Raw genomic sequence first — 22,031 nt, 5'->3', positions numbered from 1 at the left:
GCCTTTTTGGTTTTTGGAAAATAATTATTGTCCAGTTTGTGCTACTATAGAAATTGAATTTCAAGTGGATTCTTCTCCATCCTCTTGCATCCTGCACTTCGCTGTGCCTGCCTTGTGTCTGCAAGGAAAAGGAGCCCCACATAGAAGCAAAGAGTGTTAGTTACTGCAGCCTGTGTCTGAAAAAGGCAGGTACATCCTTCCAGAGCAGGGAAACTGATTTTAATCCAAGCAGCTCAGGGAGTAATTATTCTTGGCAAATGTGAATCAATACCAGCACAGAGCAGCTCAGCCCACAGCTTACAAGTGGCAGCACACAACACAACAGGGGCAACTTTTTGTCATGTCCTGCTGTGCCTGCACGAGCAAAGCTGCAATGCTCCAGAGAAAAAAAAAAAAAAACAAAAACAAAAACAAAACAACACAAAGGTAGTGTTCTGAAGCACAAGTGCCAATCTCTTCAATTTGAGTGGTTTTGCCAAAGCTGAATCTGCCAGCCACAGCTCCCCACCTCACCAAGGTACAAAAGGGAAGGCAAGTGGAGCAGAAGACCTCTTGGCCCGTGTGTGGCAGGGGCAGAAGGTGGGAAATGACAGTGTGAGGAGACCACTGAAATGTTGTGCTCGTGTTGCTGCAAGCCTTGCTGACAGACCCTCCTACCCTGGGAGAGGCTCTTCACTTGTCTGAATTCCAGGTTCCAACATTCGGGTGGGAAAAAACAGGTTCATTCCTGGAGGAACTGAGATGCTCTAGCTTGAATTGCATGTCATCTTTGCTTTTTAAGTTTCTTCTTACTGCTGCTGAAGTGCTTGCATGCCACAGGAACAATCTTTAGTCTCTTGTCATTACTTAAATTTTAACCTTGTCTCCTGTTCTTACTCTCTTTGGTCACAGCAGCATACTTGGGTTAGTTCTGTGCTTCCCAGGTGTCCTCAAGTCACTATTAATATGTCCACAAAAATCAGGCAGATCAGTATCCTGGATAAGCTTTGGTCCAGCAGAGAAAATTAATTCCAGCTGCCCTGGCCTTATGGAAGGGTTTTGATTCAGGAGAGACAAGTGAGTGTCCACAGGTGTTTCAGGAGGTGCTTCAGTATCCGTGTGCCTGCAGCGTTTTCAGCACTGGATGCACATTTTGGAGCAGGGGCATAGAGATGTGGGTGCATGTTCTGGATGCAGTGTGAGGGATTTGGGGCAAACACTTCCATAAAGTCAGCGACTGCCAGCCATGCCAGACTCAGGGAAAGGAGCTACTCCGTGTTTCTGCTGGGCAGGGTGCTGGTCCCTCGAGCTGAGCTGCAGGAGGACGAGCCAGCCGCGTTGACAAGGGTGGCTACAGGCAGGCACTGGGAATGCCGCAAGAGAGGGACATTCCTGTGCCTGCTGCTTTCCCGTGGCTGGGGGAGGACGTGCGGGCAGCCACCGCGATGGCCCCGGGAGCGCTGGGATGTGGCTCCCCGGGAATGCAGCACATGGCCCCGGGGGCGAGTGGCCCGCAGCCCATCCCCTTCTCCCAGCACCTTGGGCCTGTCCTGCCCCTCTCGCTCTTGCTTTGCTGCAGGCACAGCGAGATAACCTTGAAGATTTTATAACCTGAGTCTCATTCCTACTTCTCCTTTGCTCCTGGCAATGTACCAATTATTAATTAACAGGGAATTGCTAGAGAAAAGGCCAGTGTACATAGCTCGTTTCCACTGATGTAAACGCAGCAGTCTCCAGGTCAGCTTTTATTACAGTGAACCCAAATACTGTGAATAAATAGCCTGGGGGGGGGGGGGGGGAGAGAGAGGAAAGAATCCAGAAGCTATTTTGAACTTGATAAAAAATGAGAGTTTAATTGTTTAAAAAAATATTCTCTTTTCTGGCTGTTGTGAATCCCATGCTACCTACAGAAAAATTCTGGCAACAAGAATTTGTCACCAAGTGATATGACACCGATGCCCTGAACACACAACTTCCCAGTACCCAGCTCCTGGGAAATGTTTGGTGCTCTGCAGCTCCCTGACAAGGGCTGTACACTGCATCTCATCATTTGCATCATGATGCTGAGTGAAGGTGGTGTTTTATATACGCAGGCAAAAATGTTATTCCAGATTCGGACCAAATTAAAGCTGCTGCAGTCAAAAGGATTTGCTCTCTTTGTCTGGAGGGGGAAATAAAAAAGGGCAATGATTTACTGCTGTGTCTGTCACAAAACTTGGCTTTGTAGACCTGAAACATGAAAACCCTGCTTCTTCTGCCACGGAAGCAAACTGCACAACAACTTTGACCACACGTTTTCCAGGCCTCCCTTGGTTCCATCCCAGCACAAGCAGCCATCCAGGAGAGGCTGTACATGTGTACTGACATGTGGTCCCTGCTGTCCTGCCCCATCCAGGACCTGTTAATTGGCAGCACCAGGTAAGAAACATCCCGGGGCTTAGGGTTTTGCCAGGTGCGATGATTTGGATCCAGGGAAGGCTGAGTGCTCTCCTTGCTTGGGAGAGCAGGTCGGCAAGGCGAGCCCCGGCCTCCCCTCCCCTGGGGTTCTTAGGGCACGGCTGCTCCGAGCACAGCAGGGCCGTCCCAGTCAGGGAATGCACTGTTGGTTCTGGGTGTTTTTGGGCTTTCAGACAACTTTTGAGGCCCAGCTGCCCAGTGGATCAAGGAATACACTTGGATTACAACACCTTCCCCCGTGAAGGTTTCCAAAGGCGGCCGTGACCAGCCGAGCCGCGCTGATTACAGAGAGAGGGTGCGGCTGGGTGTGGGACTGGGAGAAGTATCTTTCTCCCAAAGGCAATCGACCATTTCACCACTGACCAACCCTTTCAGCTTCAACTTGCTTTTCCCGGCTCCTTAGCACCCAGTGTCACGAGATAAACTGCTCTAGCTGAGTTTTGGTTTGTTTTGTTTTTTTTTTTTTTTTTTTCCCAGTTGATCTCAAAACATATCATTATGAAATGTCCTGTACAGTGGAGCCAAGCTCCTGGCTGCCAGGCACTCAATTCTCCTTTCAAGCCCTCGTGTTACTTAATGGACAGTGATGTTTGCCGATTTAGAGTAATTCCTCCCTTTGCTGTAATCGTCCTGCTCTGATGAAAAGGACAGCTTTACTCAAACGTGAAGTACATGTATAAATATTTGAAGAGGGATGAAATATGCAACATCTCCACCAAAGCACTGTGAATGGGGACATTTCTTCCAGACTCCTGAACGAAGATTTTAGAGCAGCTCCAAGAGACTGGCAGCAGGTTTCCTAATGGCATCCAATATTTAACACACGGAGTGTGGGGAGCTGGGGATGTGCAGTGGGTACAGATGTTGTTTCCCAAACCAGATGTGTTTAGGGCTGGGCACACAAGCTATTGAATATGGGTGAAAATGAGTGTTGCAAGATGGAAATGAATAACCTGTATTTTCATGGATCACAGGGACATACTTACCCCTCCCTTTGCAATGAAAACAATTTTTAAGTGGTCGTGCTAGGTGACATTGAGACAATTCCTTTGGTCGGGCCTCTCCTTACACTAGATTGAGAATACAGGTGCTAAAAATAGAAACAAATGGCATGTGTTCATTTTCATCCTGTGTAGGACGAAAAGCTGAGAGGTTCACAGTCTGTGGGAGCTGTAAATCTGTCTGCTGGTTGAAATTGATCCGTCCACGATGAGATGTGCCCTCTTTGCTGCAGCAGTACACATTTGTTTTATTCCAATAAGCACCTTGGGTTCCTGAGAGTTTCCTTTGGTTTGTTTCCGTAGGGACGTCTGGCTAGGAATCATCACAGGCTCATCAACCTACCAAGTAAGCAAACAACAACAACAACAACAAAAGAGGTTACTAATGGATGAGTCATGCATGATTTAGTACCAGCACTGGAAGGCGAATTCCCAAAATCGGAAATTCTCACGAACTTCTTTACTAAGGGAAGCCTTGACAATCTAAAGGACCCCTGTGCTTCTCCCTCCCGCACTCACTAAAGCTTTGAAGACTTTCACGGAAAGCTGAGCCCCATGCAAAGAATATTTACCACGAAGAAGAAACACTAAAAAGTGATGTGGCACGGCATTCCTCGGCAGGGCTGAGGGGTTTTCCCCTGTCGCCTGGCGCCGCGCGGAAAAAAAAACGAGGGAAAAGCGTCCTGAGGGAATGGCCGGCGACCCGCGCACGGACAGACGGACACAGCCCACCAGAGCTGGGACAGGAGCCAGGAACCACCCGGGGCCACTCCCGGCAGGAGGGTGCCCGCTGTGGGGCCGATTCCACAGGGAGGGAGTGAAGGCAGCAGCACCCGGCCCGGCTGGAAGGCGAACAGCGGCAACGCAGCGCTGTCTGCCCCCTTCGCCTCGCTCCTCCAACAACACAGACACCTTTCCTGAGGTAAATACCTCTCAGTTCTACAGCCCGGGCTCGGTGCCGGGGGTCGGCGGGAGAACACCGCGCCCAGCCGCGGCCGCCCGCCCGCGCGGTGCCCTCAGGCCGGCGGCGCTCCGCCAACCGCGGGGACGGCCCGGCGCGCGCGGGGACCCCCCGCCGCCGCTCCGCCAACCCGCGGCGCCGGCGGCCGGGCGGGGGCGGGGCCGCGGCCCTCGCGCCCCGCTCTGTGCTTCGCCCCCGCCCGCCTCGCCCCCGCCCCCTGCAGCGCGCGGCGGCGAGGGGGGCGACGAGCGCGCGCGCGCGCGGAGCTCTGCCACAGGGCAACAAGTGAGAGGCGCTCCGCGGGCGCGCCCCCGCCGCCGCCTCCGCCTCGCCGCGGCCCCGGCTCCGCTCCGCCCGCCGCAGGCGCGCACCTCAGGCGCGGCCGGCGCTGAGGACACGGCGGCGTCCCGCGGGGACGGAGGACGAGCCTTCCGCGGCCGCCTCGGCGCCGCCCCGGCATCGCCCTCAGGTGCGGAGCCCCCGCCCGCTGCGGGGGCCGGAGGAGCTGCGGCGGCTGCGAGGGCCGCGGTGGGGCGGCGGGCCGGGGCCGGGCGGGTGGGAGCCCGCGGCGAGGGCAGCCCGCGGCCGGACAAAGCATGGTGGATGCGGAGGCGGCGGCAGCGCGAACCCCGGCGGAGCCCCGCGGCAGCCTGGCAAGGTACGGGCGGGGGGGCTCGGCCGCCGCCCCCGCCAGCGCTGCCGGAGCGGCTGGGGGGGCAAAAAAAGCTCCATTTTTAAACTTAATTTTTCACCTCCCCTGCTTTTCCAGCTCGTGAGGTTTTCCTTCCCCGTCGCCTCTCGCTTGTTTGCGTAGTGACCGCTGCGAGCTGGCGGCGCGGGGGGTGAAGGGGCGGAGACGTGAATTTGGGGTGTTTTTGGGGGCCGGGATTTTTCTCTTCGCGGCTGGGAGGTGACGGGCGGCGGCAGGGTGGGGTCACAGCCGAGTGCCTGCCCCGGCAGCCGGCACATGTTGCAGCCGGAGCGGCGGGGAGCGGCGCAGCCTGCCGGGCAGGGATGAAACTCAGGCCAGCTCAGCCCACCGTGTGTTCGTCCCCGCTTTTTACATTCTTTCTAATTTTTATATTATTCTTTTAGCCGTGGGGAGGCGGCGCTGGTGGTGCCGGAGCCGTGAGGTTTTTCCAGAGGAAGCTGCGGCAGTGCCGGGAGCTGCTGCAATCCGCTGCTTGGCTGGAGGGAGGCACGGGGGGCGGCGGGGGCGGAGCGGGGACGCTCGCAGCGCTCCCGCGGTCACCTCATTAGCCCGCTGCGGGGTTAATTATTAACATCCGCCTCGGCATTCTAGACAGCGGAGCGCTGAGGCAGTGGCGGTGGACCTGAAAGGGGAGAAAATGGTGTTTTTGCTGGAGTTCGCCTGAACGTATGTGCTCCTTCACGAGGTGATGCTTTTTAGTCCTTCAAACTTCCGGGCACATCCTGTGTCCCGTCAGGAGGGGATTTCTGGTTGCTCGCAGGGATCGTGGCTAAGCTCCAGCTCGCGACTCAGCCTGCAAAAATTGGTGGTGAAAGTTACTTGAGTAACCCTTTAATCCGACTTCCCAAAATGCTCAGTGCTGTTGGGGTTGATTATTAAGTACTCATGGTTAGTTTTAACTATGCAAAATAAGAGCTTGCGCCGTTCGGTTGTTGGTTTGGGTTTTTTTTTTCGTTGTGGGGTTTTCTCCTTCTCTTCCCTCTCTCTTTTTTTTTCTTTTTTTTCTTTTTCTTTTTTTTTTCTTTTTTTTTTTTTTTTTTTTTTTTTTTTCTTATTTTAATATTTTTTGGACAGAAAGACTTGGTTTGGGCGCAGAAGTTTAGTCCGACCGTGGAAAGATGCGTGCACAAAATTACATGCTAGACATGTCATCTGCGAGTTATTGAGGAAACATGATTATAGCGTGTTGTCCTTTGAGGAAATTTCTGGTAAATTGCTGCTCACCGTCTTAAAGGGAGAGAGACAGCCCGGAACGCAAGTTCTCTTCTCTCAAAGCGGTTTCGAGTTCTGGCAGTTCCGCTTTGGCTCCCGTGCTGTCACCGATGGCGTGTGCGGAGGGTGGGGCGGGTCACCCTGTGGTGCGTGGCGCGCTCGGGGTTCGGTTCGGTTCGGATGGAGAGCCCAGGCTGCTGGCAGAGGCTGCCCTGCCGCTCGGTGCCCCAGCCGGAACGCCTGATGAGCCATCGGAGGAGTTGAATGAATGAGCGCTGAATTGTTACGAGATGCGTGGAGGAAACGAAACGGAGAATCAGCTTTCCTCATTCGGCAGATTTAATTTGTAATGGTTTGGGGGATTTTTTTTGTTGATTTTGGTTTGTGTTGTTTTTGTTTTTGTTTTTTTCCTTCCCGTGGCTGCAGACTACTCGAGAAGATATATATCTTTAGAAAAACAATACTGCCATGGAGATGGATTAAAGTGCAGAATGTTTGTCTTGTACCTAAAAATGTAATACTATCGGTTAGAGTCAATATTTTGGCTTAAAGAAAACACTAGTTTTGCTGCTTGCTTTGAACGTGTGACTTTCTACAGGAGATGTTGTGCAGTGCTGAGCTGTATGGCTGTAGGAAAGTACGGATAGAGCATAAAAAATAGAATGTATTTAAAGTCATTCTGTCATCTTGTCACCTGTAAAGTGGTTTTGCTTGGATTTCTGCTCGTTTCCTCATGATGAGGAAAATGCAGTAAGGTAGCAGAGCTGAAGGGGCTTGTTTTTGAAGGTCATGCTTTAGATGGCTGGGAGTGCTAGCTGGCTGTCTGATGCCGTGTTTTATAATAGGTAAAACTCAGTAATCTCCCCGGAGATTGTTCCTAATGAACATGGTGTCACTGATAGTCAAATAATTTATTATTATTGCCTGGAAGTTGCTCCTGAAATTTTTTAAATACTTATGAGTAGTGAAGATGCTGCTGAGGAGATCAGTGGAAAAGTGGTATTTGCTCAGAGAAAAAGCAGTGTTTGATGAGAAATGAGTGGATAAAGTGGTGTTGTATTCTGTGTTGACAAATCTGGGCGTCTGTATGAGAGTGCCACAGTCTATATAGAGGAGGAAAAAATGCAGAATTTAGTCTTCATCTTCTTGCCTGCCCTGGCAAAGATTCCTTGGAGAACTAAACCTTTTGGAGGAATGCTATCCATGGTGACTTGCCAGTGCTGAGACCCTGAGGAACTGTCATTTTACTGCCACCTGGTGCAGCAGTTTTCACAGTGGATCTGACAGTGATTTTTCCTGTTGGCGCTGTAAATCCTGTTGAAGGAGGAAAGAAATGGTAGTGATAAAAGGCTGTGTCAGTGCTGATCGTGTTTGAAAAGTAGGATGTGATCATGTCTCCTACCACAGCCAATATTGTCATTATCACAGCAGTCAGGAAGCAGGGCTGCCTTGCCATTGATCTGTGCACTTGACCAAAACCTGTATGGTCATTTTGCTCCAAATTACCCCAAGGACAGAAAAAATATTGAACAGTATCACTTAAAATCTCCAGCCAAGCTCTTTGGTAACTTGCTCTTTCTCGACACATCAGTGAATTTTTGACAAGTGTGTCAGATGATCTTGCAAAATCTTTACTTCAGGCGGGTTGCGAAACTTCTGAGTTGGACTTTTCCTGTGTGCTCTCAGACTTGTGGCTTGTGCTGCCAGTGACTAAAGCAGCTCAATCAGAAACACACCGAAGGCTGACACTCCAGATCTTTTCTTTTACTGGGTTTGGTTGCAGCTCCTGCAGTAAAAGAATATTAACTGCTGCTTTTTGAAGAGTTTGCAGCCTGCATAGTAGAGACTGGGAGGTTTCTTACAGGTAGAGCTTAAAGTGAATAATTCTCAAACTTACCAAAAATAGGCCAAAGGCAGGGTGGAGGGAAGATACTGGCAAGAGTGAGCTTAGCACAGAATATAGAAATAACGCAGCAAAATATTGAGAATTTATTATTTATTTCATCAAAATAATGAGAATATTAACTTCTGGTTTTCATGTTCATGTTTTTTGAAGGCCATTAGGATTGATTGCCTTCCAAACGCTTGAAACAGTCTTTGTCCCTCACAGGTTGTTGGTTTGGGATTTTTTACTTAGTGTATCTCTTTATTACATTTTCTATTATTCTGTGGTAGAAATGCATCAGTAGTTTTGAAACAAGTAGGCATCCGTTTACTTTTTAAATTCAAACTTTTTTTTTCTCCAGGTATATGCAATATTAGTCCCTAACATATTTTAAACCAAAGTGTTAACAGTTAATTTGGGAAGAAGGTTGGGTGCGTATGCAATCACGGGATTAGTGTTTGATGTTTCTGGTGTGTCATAGGCTGTGTTCATATAAGTGCTTATTATGGAATCATGGTTGGAACAGGGATCCCCACAGGGATCATTGGAGTCCAACTCCTGGCCCTACATGGGACAGTGCTTCATGTGGTTTGGATAAGAATTTGTGCCTGTGAGTGTGGTTCACAAAAATTCCTAATGTGTTATCCCTGTTCTCCCATGTTCTGACCTCACAGAGATATATTTAGATGTTTTTATCAGTTCACAGTTTTAACCCTTTATGTAAGCAAGCACCCTTTATGTGCCTAAAACACAGCAGAAAACAAAGAAAAGATTGTGATGATGGTAGGATGAAATACAGGCTCTTCCTGTCTTTTTAGTACATAGTGAAGAAGTCACCGACCAAAAGTTGGGGAATAAATGTCAGACCTGTCCAGTCACATTTTCCTTTTACATAGGAAGCACTGGCGGGTGCCTGGGACTCTGCTGCTCTTTGCCTGTATCTTTCCCTCTCATTTCCTTGAGCCTTTTAGGATTTCAAAGGTGCCCGAGTATAAACCTCCCCCAGTCTCCAGATCGTGTAAAACCCAGTGAAAAGACTGGATCATTAAACTGTCTTGTGATGAACTGTGCAGAGGAATGATTGAATTGGTGCCTCGTGAGACGCAATTAGCATTTAAGTAAGGAGAAGAATCCTCGTGTGTGATGGGTGTGGTGCTGAGAGTTTCCAAGGGAGAATTGATGAAGCAGTTTCCATCAGCAGTTGGTTAAGAAACCTTTGTTGTTTAGGAGAAATACAACAGTAAGAGTTGACAAGTATTTAATTTTGAGACAGTTTTGCTCGTCTTTGTAAATAACTTCTGGAATTTAGCAGCTGCTTCATCTTAAGCACACTCAGAAGAGTTAGTTTTGAGAGTGTATTGACTCAATCCCTTCAGTTTGTAATCCAGCTATCTGGATCAAATGAGCAGGAAACCTTGATTTGTGGGTGAGAATGACAAATCACCCCGTGAAAGGGTGATTCCCAGAGCTCAGTGGTTTATGAACCGCCAGACGAGCTGCGTATTGGTGTGGGGTTTAGGGGAGAATTTACAGTGGCGGCGAAGATTTGTGTGCCCCACCCAGGTGTGTGCCGTGGGATGCGCCGGGAGCATCCCGCTGTGTCCCGGGGCAGTTCGGGGGTGTGTGTGCTCCCAGCCTGGTGCTGGTGTTGCTGCAGCTGGATCGTGAACTGAACTGAGGAGAGAAGCAGCTAAATAACCTTTGGGAAATAACCTTTGCTTGTCTTCAGGATTGTACATAATGTAACACGGTGAGCCACGCAAATATGGGAATTCGTATTTGAATTTGGCCTGGGAAAGGATGGAATTCTTTTAAGTGAGTTTAAGGAGAGCTGCTGCTGAATGGTTCACTGCATCCTGAATGTAGTGCTGGTTTATCTTATTTGAGCAATTACATTTTTCATCTGGTATTTGAAAGTTAGAAACTGCTCATGGGAAGCTGCCTTTGGGATGGAAATTCTTGCTGCAAATTTATTGTTGATCTGCTTTTGAACAAAAACAATTAAAACCCGTGCAGAACAGCCTTAGCTTGATTACCCAAACCACTCTCAAGCTTTGTGGATGCTCACTTTGGTTGTGCAGGTAACAGGTACAGAAGGTGCTACTCGGATTTAGAAGTTTCTAATCGGGTTAGATGCTTATCTGCTGCTAACAAAAACGGGAGTTAGCTGCCTAGCCGTCTTAAAGATCCTTTACAAAATCCTCCTGGTACTTATATGCATCTTTAGCTGCCTAAAGCTTGCTGGAGAAATTGTTCCATTTTCCCTAAACTTGATAGTCTGGAAGGAGATCTGTATCTTGGGTTTTACAGCTTTGAAGGAGGACAATGAACTTCTCTGCTTACCACTCCACTGATTTTTCTGAACTTTACACGAATTATTCAGAAAAATGAAGAACTTTCCTGTAAGTATTAATTACACCTGAAACCAAAAACAGTTGAAGGCAAAAGTATTTTTTATGTATTTGCATTTTAAAATGTAGCCTTTGAATTCTTCAATGCTTGTTTAGCTCAGTACTGTAAGTTCAGAGGCAGATTCCAGAATTCTGACATGAATATTCACGGTATGAATTTGGTTTGAATTGACTTCTGAGTAACCACAAGGAAAAACATGGCAGGGAAATATGGTTTGAGATGGCTGGGAATTTTACCCTCTCAGTTGTGTATCCCATCACACAAAGGCAGCAGCTTGGGGAAGTCAAATTGAAAACTGGTATTTATTTTTAACCCCAGAGGATGGTGGTAACCAGGGGGAGGTGTTGACTTCGTCAGCCGTACTAAGTAACACTGTTCTTGGTTTTGAAACATATTTTTTGGTAGTGTGGTTTGTATCTAATGTGGGCAAGAAGACAAAGCACAGGTAAAATTTTGATGACCTGAGGTATGGTGCTTGAAGGACGGTTTTGTTAGTTGACTAAATAATGATTGCTCTCTGTGCAGATATAAAGGTGGTTGGAATATGGTTAAGGCAGGATTAATTACTGGTTTTAAGATAAAACTGGAAGAGATACCAGGAGCAGATGTGTTGGCTTGTTTGTGGAAATTATGGTTATCTGCGTTTTGTGTAGGTTTTCTAATCATGAGTTTTATTTCAAATACAGCACAAAAGTAAGAAGTAGGAGAGTGTCTGTACTGCAGACTTTCTCTCTTTAAATGCCTGCTGAAAGCATCAGTCATGTTTGCCGTGTATTACATCCATTCTTTCTCACCAGAACTAGCACTGATCCAAGCACAAGGTGTCTGGGAGGAAGGTGGCTCCTTATCCACTTCCTTGGCTGGCTAGTAACTATGGGTAGATAAAGTGCAGCTGGAATAATCCCACAGCAAGGAGCAGATATGGGTGGGCCACGCCAGCCAGTCGCTGCCCCACTGACCTGGGTACAAAGTGCCTGAGAAATTCAGGCCCCGGGACGTACCTTGTAGTGGAATAGGTGGCCCAGGCTCTTGGTGCCTCTGGTGGAGCAGTGCTGGTTGTGTGTGGCCCTGCCCGAGGGAGCTGTGGATGAAGGTGGGAGTCAGCAGCAGCAGAGTGCTGGTACATGAGAGCTGAGGCTGGTGACAGATGGGCTCTGCTGTGGCCTGAGCTGTGCGAGCCTTCCCTCTTCTCCTGAACTATTCCTGGTGTTTGTCAGCACATCTTGGAGTGCTGTGAGCTGGCTGAAAGCTAATTGCTGCTTTGTTGTAGGTTCTTTATTGTCTTCCAACTCCCTGAACTGATTCACCACAATCAAATCAGAGCAAAGGTGGATGGGACTATGCAGTTTATGCAGGGGAAGGAATAAATTTACAGGAATGAGTCAGCTATGACTGAAGCTGTATTAAACTGCCATGGAACTGTGCTCCCCCACTTCTAATTGATGTGATGAATGACAATTAATTTTGTTCCAAGAACTATTTCTCTGCTGACACTCAGTTAAACCCCTTCTCTTGATTCTTTATAATTTACTGTTCATTCAAGCTGAAGCCTGTCAAGTGAAAACTGAGGTTCCTCTTAAATCAGAAGCTGGCAGCTCCAGGTTATTCCTAACAAATTCACATCATCATTCTCAAGCTAGAACTAACCTTAGAGTGGTACAGGAATTTTTTGTCTTAACAAACTGGGAAAAACAGGTCACATCTGCTACCACAGGCCCTCAACTACTGGCATATTTAACTTTAATATTTATTTTTATAGCGAGTTGAGATCTTACCCTTGGTTGGCAGTGTGAAATCTCAATTACTTGGAAAAAAACCCCAAAACCAACAGCCCAAACCATTTTTGCTGTTAAGCAAAGAAACCAAACTTTTTTCATCACAAGTCTTCTGTTGTTTTGAGTTTGTTTGTTTGTTTGTTTGTTTGTTTTTTAATGGGCAGTTAGAAACACCTTCATAGCTGTCCAGTGTGGCTGCTGGTATAGAATGGTAATGTTAGCAAGATGCTCTGATCTATTGAGACACTGCCATTGTTTAAATTGACTTGTGTAGGTGTGATGTACATGTGCAGCTACATTACTTGTTCATCCCCGTGGAAAACCATGGCCAAACTCAAATAAGTCTATACCAGTACAAAAATTAGAACCTCAATTAAACCCAGGATTGAGTTTGCAGAATATTTTTCATAATGGCCTTTTCATGCATATGCTTTGATCTTGTATAGAAACACAAGAATTCAAATATAAAACTGAATGTTCTTTCACCTGATCCAAGGATTTAATTTTAACAGGTTAAAAGAAAAGATTTAGGTCTATCTTGCAGGGAATTCAGTAGGTGGACCATATTTAAATATTTTCTCAATCAAACCCAGAACTTTTATGACAGACACCTGCAAATAACCTGAAATACAGAGAGGGCTGGAATGATCTGATGATTTACTGGCAGCTGACTGATTTTAAAATGGCTGAAAAAATAGATTACTATCTCTGGTTGAAGTTCTGGGGATTTCAGCAGTTTGGTTTGGGGCTAGAATATTCAGTTTGAGAAAGTGGTGAGCTGATGGTATCTCTTCCTTCTCTAAGTGTACTGTCAAGCAGAAATTTCATATAGGGTGTTTTCAAAGATGTTAAAAGTAAGTTTTTAGTGTTGAATAACCTTGTAATGATAACTTGATGCAAAGATAACTCGATGCAGACTCTCTGGGTGCTGCTGCAGTATTTCTAAGCACCAGTATAAAATCAACAAAACTTCTGTTTCATAGATGTAATTTTAAATAGCACACCTTAAAAGGCAAGGTTCTGGTAGCTTCTCTTTTCTGCTGAAGGAGCTAGAACTAGGGGATGACCTGAAATTAGTCCAAATGGTGACAGGAAACATAGTAAAACTTACTGTGAAGATTCTGGAATTCTGCTCCTCAGAACTTAGCGTTCAGCAGTAAATGGAAGAACTGTTTAGTCTTTTAATAGCACAGTTGAAAGCTGACATCTGTCATGTGGGGCACAAATCAAGTAGGTATTAGAGAGAGTGAGTTTTGAGTTCTTATGAAGCTTTTACTAACTTGAATGCAGTAGGGATTTCCCTACCAATTTGTAGTAACTTTTGACAAATTCACTTCTGGAGTTTCACCGGAATATGACTGCTCTGAGCAATGCCTTGAGATACTGTGAGTTATCTGACTGCTTGGAGAAGTGAGACTCTGGATAACAAAATCCTGCTGGCCTGCAGGTGGTGGCAGTCTGAGAGATGTAAGGGTAATGCTCACAGATCGCCCAGGTCGCTGCAGGGGCTGTCTGCACTGCAGCTGCTGGCAGGTTTGTAGGGTGGGGTTCTCACCTAATGGAGGCTGAGCTCCGGTGCAGGAATGTGGTCACTTGTGGCTGCTGCTGGAGAAGAACCCTGCTGGAACATGTTTCCTCTGCTGTGGTTGTGAGTGGGTGAGGTCAGAGAGCCTGCAAGTGGAGTCTTGCTTTGCTCCTGCACTCCAGAGCCATCCCTTGTGTAGGGTGCACGATGACTTCATGGTCTTTGTGCAGAACTGAGTGGTTTGGTATGAGGCTTACACCTCATACCAAACCCCACTGATACATAACTCTAAAAAATATCTCTACTGCATTTTTAAAGTACTAAATTATTTCTTGTTGTTGTTGTTACTGTCTTATAAAAAATGACATATAGATAGAAAGAAGGGGAAGGGCTGACAGATTAAAGTTCATGTAGCTAGCTTTGCAAATGTGTGTAGAGAAAATAATGTCGTATGTTTTATTAACAGTTTGTGTTTCCAAGGATTCCTCTCCGTTGTGTGGCAATAGAATTGTGAGTCATTCCAGATTCTTGGTGTGGGGAGAAATTGAGGAACCTGTATGATTCATAGAAGTTGAAAATCTAGACACATTAAAAAAATGGTTGGACAAAGTGAGACCAGGTTCAGTTACATATGTAAATATTGCTCAAATGCAAATCTGGCCCTCTAAAACCTTTTTACAGAAAACCAGGGGAACATTACTAGACAAATCCCTCAATACCATTGGTTCTCTTGGATGTGAAGGGTTTTTTGGTGGGATTTTGGTACTGCTTTAGGGGTTTTTTTTGAGTAAAAGTCTGCTGAAGATAACTAGTGGGAGAGAGAATGTGAAATTATTTTGGCATTTATTCGAATTCTTTATAGTTCTTTCTGCCTTGGGCTGTGTTTTAGGAAAATATATGCACATCCTTCCCTAGTCTTGCTATATTTACTCAGATCTTGAAATTCCATGCCTAAGTTTCACTGTCCTTTGGTATTAAAACACTGGCAGATTAGAATTTCTCCCAAGCTAAATAATATGCTGAAAGATGTCTCAAAGCAGGTATATGCAAATAGTTAAAAGTAATGTTAAAATAAACATCAGCTGCTCTGAATTTCAGTGCAGTTCTTGATGCTTTGAATAGCGTGTTGTTATTGTGGTTACTTTCCTGCAGCTGGAACATTGTTTCAGGCTGTCTTGGTTGGAGAGCACAGAAAACATTGAATGTTTCCAGTGGTAACCACCGTGTGAAACAACTTCTGCAGAAGGGCAGGGCGGCTATCTGTTCAATATTCTCCTGTTCTTAAGGTTTTCTTAATTACTGTCATATGAAAGGGGATTTTTCCAAGGGGGGGAAAAGAGATTTCATGATGTGGAGTTGTTAGAAAATAAACAGCTTTCAAATTCTTTAAAGCTGTAAATAGCACAGACTCTTACAACAGCCCGGGGCTCTCAACATCATCTCCTTCCAAAACCGTGCTGTTCTCAGTCCAGAAATCTCTTAACTCACTGAACAGATCCGAGCTATTAAGACAATTGATGCCTCTCACAGGAGGTTAGAAGGACTCCATATGGTTTGTGATGTGTTAAGTAGCTAAAACAGTTAATTTCAGAAGCAGCAGTGTCACTGCTGCATGTGCTGTTCCTAGCACTGTCAGAAGTGGTGCTGCTTGTTCAGCTGCTGTAAGGGACATCAGGCCCTAAATTGAAGTTACCTGGGAACATCCATGCCTGCCCTAGCACCAGTTGCAGTCTCTGCAAAGACAGAAGGGTGGTTATGTCTGTTAGATACCTGAATTACAGCTTGGCTTTGCCAGATTCCTGGTAGTTTAGTCCCGGACCAGTCGGGTGGTAGGTGTGATACCTGCTGGTAACAGGGATTATTTTATCTTATCTTTTGTCAGCCCCAGTAAGTAAATGGACTTGTAATGCTTGGGTTTGGCAGTCAGATAATGTAGATGTGGTCCTCAGCCCACTTAGAAAATACAGCCGAACTCCTGCCCTCAGAAAAGTATTTACAGTGAAAGGCTGTGACTTCTGTCAGACTTGAAGGGGTGGAAAAGTTGGGTGTTTTACCTTGGGCCTGCACGAATTATTAGATTGGTTCACCTGCTTGTGGATCCCCAGCCTGGAACAGAGGCTGGCAGTACTTGCTTGTGGTGGTGATACCATTTACTGTGCTTTGTGAGATGGAACCACTGTCATCTTGCCAGTCTTGTACTTTTTCTGCTGAAGAGCTCTACCAAGTCAGACAGTAAATTGGGATTTTTCTGCTCAGGATCCCTGTCTCATTTGCCACAAGGAATTGCAGTCATAGTGGACTGAAGGATTTTAAGTGTTTGAAATGAAGTCTTAGCAAATAGTGTCTCATTGTGCCAGAAGAGTCTCAGGTCAAGTATCCAGATTCCTTAGAGGTGCTGAATACTCTCAGCTTGGTCAGCTGGGGGCTATGACAGATGAGCTGTGTGGTGCTACATATCCTGAAAAATCAAGCTTTGGCTGAAATCCCGTGTTTGTTGGCTGTTCCTAGGAGGGAGCAGTCACTGTTGTCTCTGGAATCCTGGGATCATAGGTCAGATACCACATCATTTGTTGCTTAGAGAAGTGCTGTAGAGGACAGGGCAGATAAGCCCTGATGTTCATGCTGAGCGCAGGGGAACAGCACGAAACAGGGGACGGCCCCTTCTCCGGTATTTTCTGTGTCTACTGAAAGGGAAATGTAGAAAACCAATGTGTTTATCTGTTTTTAGTGGCAGTTGAAAGAGGAAGATAAAGTTCCTTTGAAGTCTTTGTGACCAACCCGAGTGCTTTCTTAACTTCAGCTGTTTATCTTAAACAATGGCAGTGACCACAAGTGTGATTTTGTCTTTGAGGTATATAAGAAAATACTTTAAAATTAGAACCGAAACTTCATAGCTGATTGAGAGTAGAATACGAAATAAAGTAGGTCTGGCTTGAGCATATACAGAGATAAATATGCAGATAATACATGAGGAAGCACAGGCATTTTTCTGAAAGGCTGTATTTTTTTAGGAGTGGCTTTGGATTTCAGTTCCAGAAAAACACCCCCACACACCCTTTTGGATTTAAGAATGGGTATGGGTCAAATAAGAGAGAAAAGATTACTGATTTTTTACTTGCTGCTTTCTTCCTAAATTTTTAGTAGTTCAGTGTTTAACTTCTTGAGGAGTAAAACAAAGTAAGACTGATGAAACCAAGAGAGTAATAAGAGACCAAGGGTCCGTGTTGCTCAGGTGTTGGGGGATGGTTGAAAAAAAGAAAACAGCAGCAAGTACAAGGTTTTCTTCTCAGTCTGCCTCCCTGTCTGCTGTTGCTCTGTCACCTCAGGGCCTGAGGCAGTGCTTACAGCTGGACTTCCAAAAGTCTCTACAAATCCTTTATTTACATTAGGCTTTTCTGATCTTCCAATAGTCATTTATACTCCTGGCACATGAAAGTGTCTTTGACACTGAGTTCTGTATGTGGCTTCAGCATAGGCTTTGTACCCTTCTTATTCATTCTGAATTATTTGTGCAGCTTGTACATTGATGTTCCCCAGGGCTAGTAAACAGTTTGGTAAGCACTGGTCTAGAGGAACATGCTGTTTCCATGTTCCTCCTTGTACCTGCATTCTGACAGCTGTGGAAGAAAGAGGGATTGATCCATTTTCTCCCCCAGTAAAAACTGAAGATGGATCACAGAACTTCTGTGGCAGAGATGTACACGTACTGTTCCAAGTGTGCACATATGGAAGACCTCTGCTTTTTTAACTTCTTTTTAGGGTTTTTTTCCTTCCTAGTAATAATTGCACTATTTTCATTTACTGTTTGAATTCCTTTTTTCCAGTTGGAGGGGGGAAAAAATTCTGAGTTCATGTTCTCTTCTGTCTGGATATCAGCAATGCAGCTGGCAAGTTTTGTCAGCCTTTATTCCAAGGAACAGCCAAGTGAAATTGTCAGAAACTGATGATGTACTTTAAAATTTGGCTCTGCCTATTACATAGTTGGAAGGTGTGAGAGTGCAAGTATAAAAGCCTGTAACCTAATTTAAAAATAAATGACCTTATCATATAGCAATTTATTCTATACCCTTCAGCTCACCTTACTAGCAGAAAAAAAAAGCTATCTCAGCTTGCTTTTGCCAAGCTGAGGGCTCAGATTCTAATTATTATATGGTCAAGTGTTCAAAGAGGATCTAAATGAGAAGCAAAAACTGCTGGCTAATTCAGACTCACCATGAAAAGCTGTGTAACTTTCCTAAGCTGCAAATGGAAGCTTCACATTTGTACCAGCTTGCTGATGAAACCCCAAACCATATGTGTGTGTATAAGAGACAGATTAGCTTTTGCTTCTTCAGGGGTGTAGGTAACCTTGGTTTTTAGGCTGCTAACTTATATTTGAAAGTAGTTAGCATTTTTAATGAGATCAAGTACTTGCTGGGAAGAAAGCTAAAAATCTTTTTTTAAATTTATTTCTAGATATGAGAAATGAGTGTTGGACGCAGAAGATTAAAGCTGCTGGGAATTCTGATGATGGTAAACATTTTTATTTATGTGATTGTGGAAGTCTCGAAGAGCGGCAGCCAAGACAAGAATGCCAAAGGCCGTGTTGTTATACCACGTAGCAAGTTCTGGAGGAAATACACTCCTCACAAAGCTTATTGGAACAAACAGCAACAGAAGCTTGAGCTGCTGTACAACCCTATTCTGTCCTTGCTTTCCAATATGACTGTGGAAGAGAACTTGGTTTCTAACCTGAGTGCTCTCAATTCCTGTGACCCTGACCCCTTGGTGCACTCAGAGGTTAGTGACTTTGCAAACTTGCCAGACAGATTCAAAGACTTCCTCCTCTATTTGAGGTGTAGAAATTACTCATTACTAATGGATCAGCCAAACAAGTGTGAACAGAAACCTTTCCTGTTGCTGGCTATTAAGTCACTTATACCCCATTTTGATAGAAGACAAGCAATTAGGGAATCCTGGGGCAAGGAAATAAAATCAGGGGATGTGATAGTCAGAAGGGTCTTCTTACTTGGGCAGACTCCACCAGAGGATAATTTTCCTGACCTTTCACACATGATTAAATTTGAGAGTGACACCCACCAAGACATTCTCCTCTGGAACTACAGAGACACTTTCTTCAATCTGACTCTGAAAGAGGTGCTGTTTCTGAAATGGGTCAGCAGCAGCTGTGCAAACACCCAGTTTATTTTTAAGGGTGATGATGATGTTTTTGTGAATACCAATCAGATCCTGGATTACTTGAAGAGTTTATCAAAGGAAAAAGCCAAAGACTTATTTATAGGTGACGTGATCAAAGATGCTGGACCTCACAGAGAGAAAAAATTGAAGTACTACATCCCAGAAAGTGTTTATGAAGGTTCGTACCCCCCGTACGCAGGAGGCGGCGGGTTCCTGTACTCTGGTGATCTGGCACTAAGACTGAATAATGCATCTGACCAGGTACTCCTCTACCCTATTGATGATGTTTATACTGGAATGTGCCTTCAGAAGCTTGGGCTTGCTCCAGAAAAACACAAAGGATTCAAAACGTTTGATATCGAAGAGAAATACAGAAATAACATCTGTTCCTACACAAACTTAATGTTAGTGCATAGTAGAAAACCTCAAGAAATGATTAGGATTTGGACACGCTTGCAAGATCCACACTTAAATTGTTAGAGTAATGTGCGTAAGTGTCTTAAGCCCAAAAAACTTTGAAAGTTCGGATCACTGAAGCTCTGTTTAATAGTTAAATTTTTGCTGTAAACTTTTTCCTGTACTTCTGAAAATGAGAGTAATACTAAAATTTGAAGGGATGGCTTGAAGACTTGGTCCTGACTTTTCCACTGTCCTGGTGGTCATTATGTTTCAATATTGGGATTAATTTTAAAAAAGACTTTGAGGCTATTACTAGCTGTCAGTGACTGGTTAGCTGTACTGGAAATAGGGATTGCCTATCACAGTGCATCTTTCATCAGTTGTGGTGGTGGAAGATCATTTTCCCTTTAGAAATGTTTGTGTGTGGAAACCACTGTAAATTGAAAATACACAATTTGAGGGAATGTAGTTTTACTTTTAGGTATGATACACTTCAAAGACTTTGAATTTTGATTTTTTTTCTTTTGTTTTTTTTTTTTTTAATTTAGAGCTTCTAGTCCTTTTGCATCCTGTAACGGTGTATTTTTCCTTTACTTACAATCCTTTGTGCAAGGTGTACCTGTACCTGAAGGATTTACCCTTTTATTAGATGAAGTTTTTGTTTTGGTTTTGTTTGTTTGGGTTTTTTTGTTTTGTTTTGTTTTTTTGTTTTGGGGTTTTTTTACAAAAAAGGATAATTCTGCTTGAAATGCCCTCTGAGAGTTCAACGTATAAGGAAAAAGATGAGGTTGTTTTGGGGCTGGACAGACAGGGCTGCCCCTGCCTCAAGCTTACGTACTGAAGCTGACTTTTGCTGCCGTTATTTGTGTGGAAAGCTGCTCTGGTCAATCCTTGCTTTGTGTTGAGGCACTAAACGTGATCAGGTAGCTTGATTTGATGGAAATGACAGAAATTGCACATTGCTTCTTGAGAGCGTGGTTCGGGTCTCTGTAAAGCGGTGGCAAATCCGGAATTGTGCAGATCCCGAGTTTCGAATTCCCAACCAAACTTTGAAGTTTGCATGAAGCCTCATGTAGAGTTACATGTCCTCGAAACTCAGATCTTCTCTATTTCCACATATTGCTTATGAGAATTACTCTAAATAGTGGTGGCTTTCTTTGTATATGTAGAAGTGCCTGTCTATTTATTGTTCAGATTAAAGACCAAAACATTTTCTTAAATATATTTTGTGTAACATTTTATTTGTATAGTGTCGTCACTTGGATATTTAAATAGAGCATGATATTTTAAATCTGAGATGTGTAACGTGGTAAATAAAGCTAAATGTTATTTTTGAATTTGAAAAATAAAATGTGATTTAAATATTTCTGGTAATGCCTCGTGTTGACTTGCAGAGCAATTGCACTCTATATTTCAGAAGTTCAGAAACCAAAGGTTTTATATGACAGATTTCTCTAAGCTTATGTAGCAGACTATCAAGAAAATGTCACACTTGTACCTGTATTTATTAGATGTTGTAATAGATGGACAACTCTGGTGAAAGCAAGGGGGGCATTAAGTGCCTTGGGATAAATAGTATGTGGAGAAATAATTGTACAATGCCATTGCTGGTGCAGTTGAAAGGAGCCAAGGAGTGGATTGAATGGCTGGCACTTGAATTTTTGATTAAAACAACTTGGCAGCAACACCTCTCTTTGCTTTCTCACCTGCTTTCTTTTTCCTTAGTTAACCTGGAACAAGTGTGGTGCTTTGTTTGTTCAGGGAGAGGTGAAGTGTTCTGGTCTTCCACCTCTTTGTTCTGTAGGTGATCATGTTGACCCCAGCATGGATAAAAAACAGGCTGTGCTCTGGTGTTGTGCTGTGAGGTTTGACCCTTGTGCTTTGTCATTCCTTATGGGAAGTGACACCTTTCTGAAAGAGCTGCAGGTTTTACATGAGTTACTTCCTACCCTGTTTGTTTAAATATTCATGGGATTTTCCTCAAGATTTGGGCCAAGTGAAAGAAAATAAGTTATGCTGATGGTGAGAGATGCAAGGAGAGATGTGTTAAGAGAATTGGAGGGAGAGAAGGAGGAAGAGAGAAAACAGAGGCAGAGATGAAAAGGGGATGAGTGGAGATGTTGAGGGGAAAGAGAGGCAGAGACAATTGAGCACTGAACAAACTCCAGGTCCATGGGAGGATCAAACACAAGCAGGAGGGTTGCAGCAAAAAGAGGGACAGGAAAAGAGACCAAGAACTAAATCGTGTGAGTAAGACAGGGTGGAGTGCACATGTGATGTGAGGTGAAACGGGTGTGATTACCAGCATTAATTATTTAATTTATATACTTCCCTGCAACCATGAGATAAAAATTTGTGTGGGACACACCTGCTGATAAGGAAGAACAGGCTGAGTGGCACCTGGGGAGGACAAATGCTGTGAGAAAGCATTTCCCCACTTTCTGAAGGAACAGGAGAAAGGGCAGAGGACAAGGCTGAGCAGGAGGTGTATGTGTAACAACCTGTATCTTTCTTAAGTGCTGTTAAATACTTAAA

General features: G+C 44.8%; 1 protein-coding gene and 1 long non-coding RNA gene across 9 annotated transcripts; one reads left to right on the top strand and one right to left on the bottom strand.

The window, feature by feature from the left end:
- Positions 1 to 1,845: 1,845 nt before the first annotated feature.
- Positions 1,846 to 4,435, bottom strand: LOC306811361. The gene is made up of 2 exons (XR_013776658.1): positions 4,368 to 4,435; positions 1,846 to 3,776 (listed from the first exon to the last, which is right to left on the bottom strand). It is a non-coding gene; the product is annotated as an uncharacterized lncRNA (long non-coding RNA).
- On the top strand, positions 4,209 to 20,181 carry B3GNT2 (UDP-GlcNAc:betaGal beta-1,3-N-acetylglucosaminyltransferase 2). Of its 8 annotated transcripts, none has more exons than XM_079324796.1 (2): positions 4,209 to 4,359; positions 18,375 to 20,181. In XM_079324796.1, exon 2 carries the CDS (start codon positions 18,384 to 18,386, stop codon positions 19,575 to 19,577), a length of 1,194 nt encoding a protein of 397 aa, XP_079180922.1. In that variant the 5' UTR covers positions 4,209 to 4,359; positions 18,375 to 18,383; the 3' UTR covers positions 19,578 to 20,181. The 8 variants fall into 8 exon arrangements, with proteins under 8 accessions (XP_079180922.1, XP_079180920.1, XP_079180918.1 ...); XM_079324794.1 differs by lacking the exon at positions 4,209 to 4,359 and adding an exon at positions 4,730 to 4,867; XM_079324792.1 differs by lacking the exon at positions 4,209 to 4,359 and adding an exon at positions 4,888 to 5,056.
- The last annotated feature ends 1,850 nt before the right edge of the window (positions 20,182 to 22,031 follow it).

This window comes from Erithacus rubecula, assembly GCF_903797595.1.
Source record: "Erithacus rubecula genome assembly, chromosome: 2".
Classification (NCBI taxonomy): Eukaryota; Metazoa; Chordata; class Aves; order Passeriformes; family Muscicapidae; genus Erithacus; species Erithacus rubecula.
The sequence above is the reverse complement of the archived record's forward strand: the minus strand, read 5'-3'. Positions and strand labels throughout refer to the sequence as shown.

Coding starts and splice junctions, on each gene's coding strand:
- B3GNT2 (XM_079324796.1), top strand. CDS start 18,384: ATGAGTGTTGGACGCAGAAGATTAAAGCTGCTGGGAATTCTGATGATG.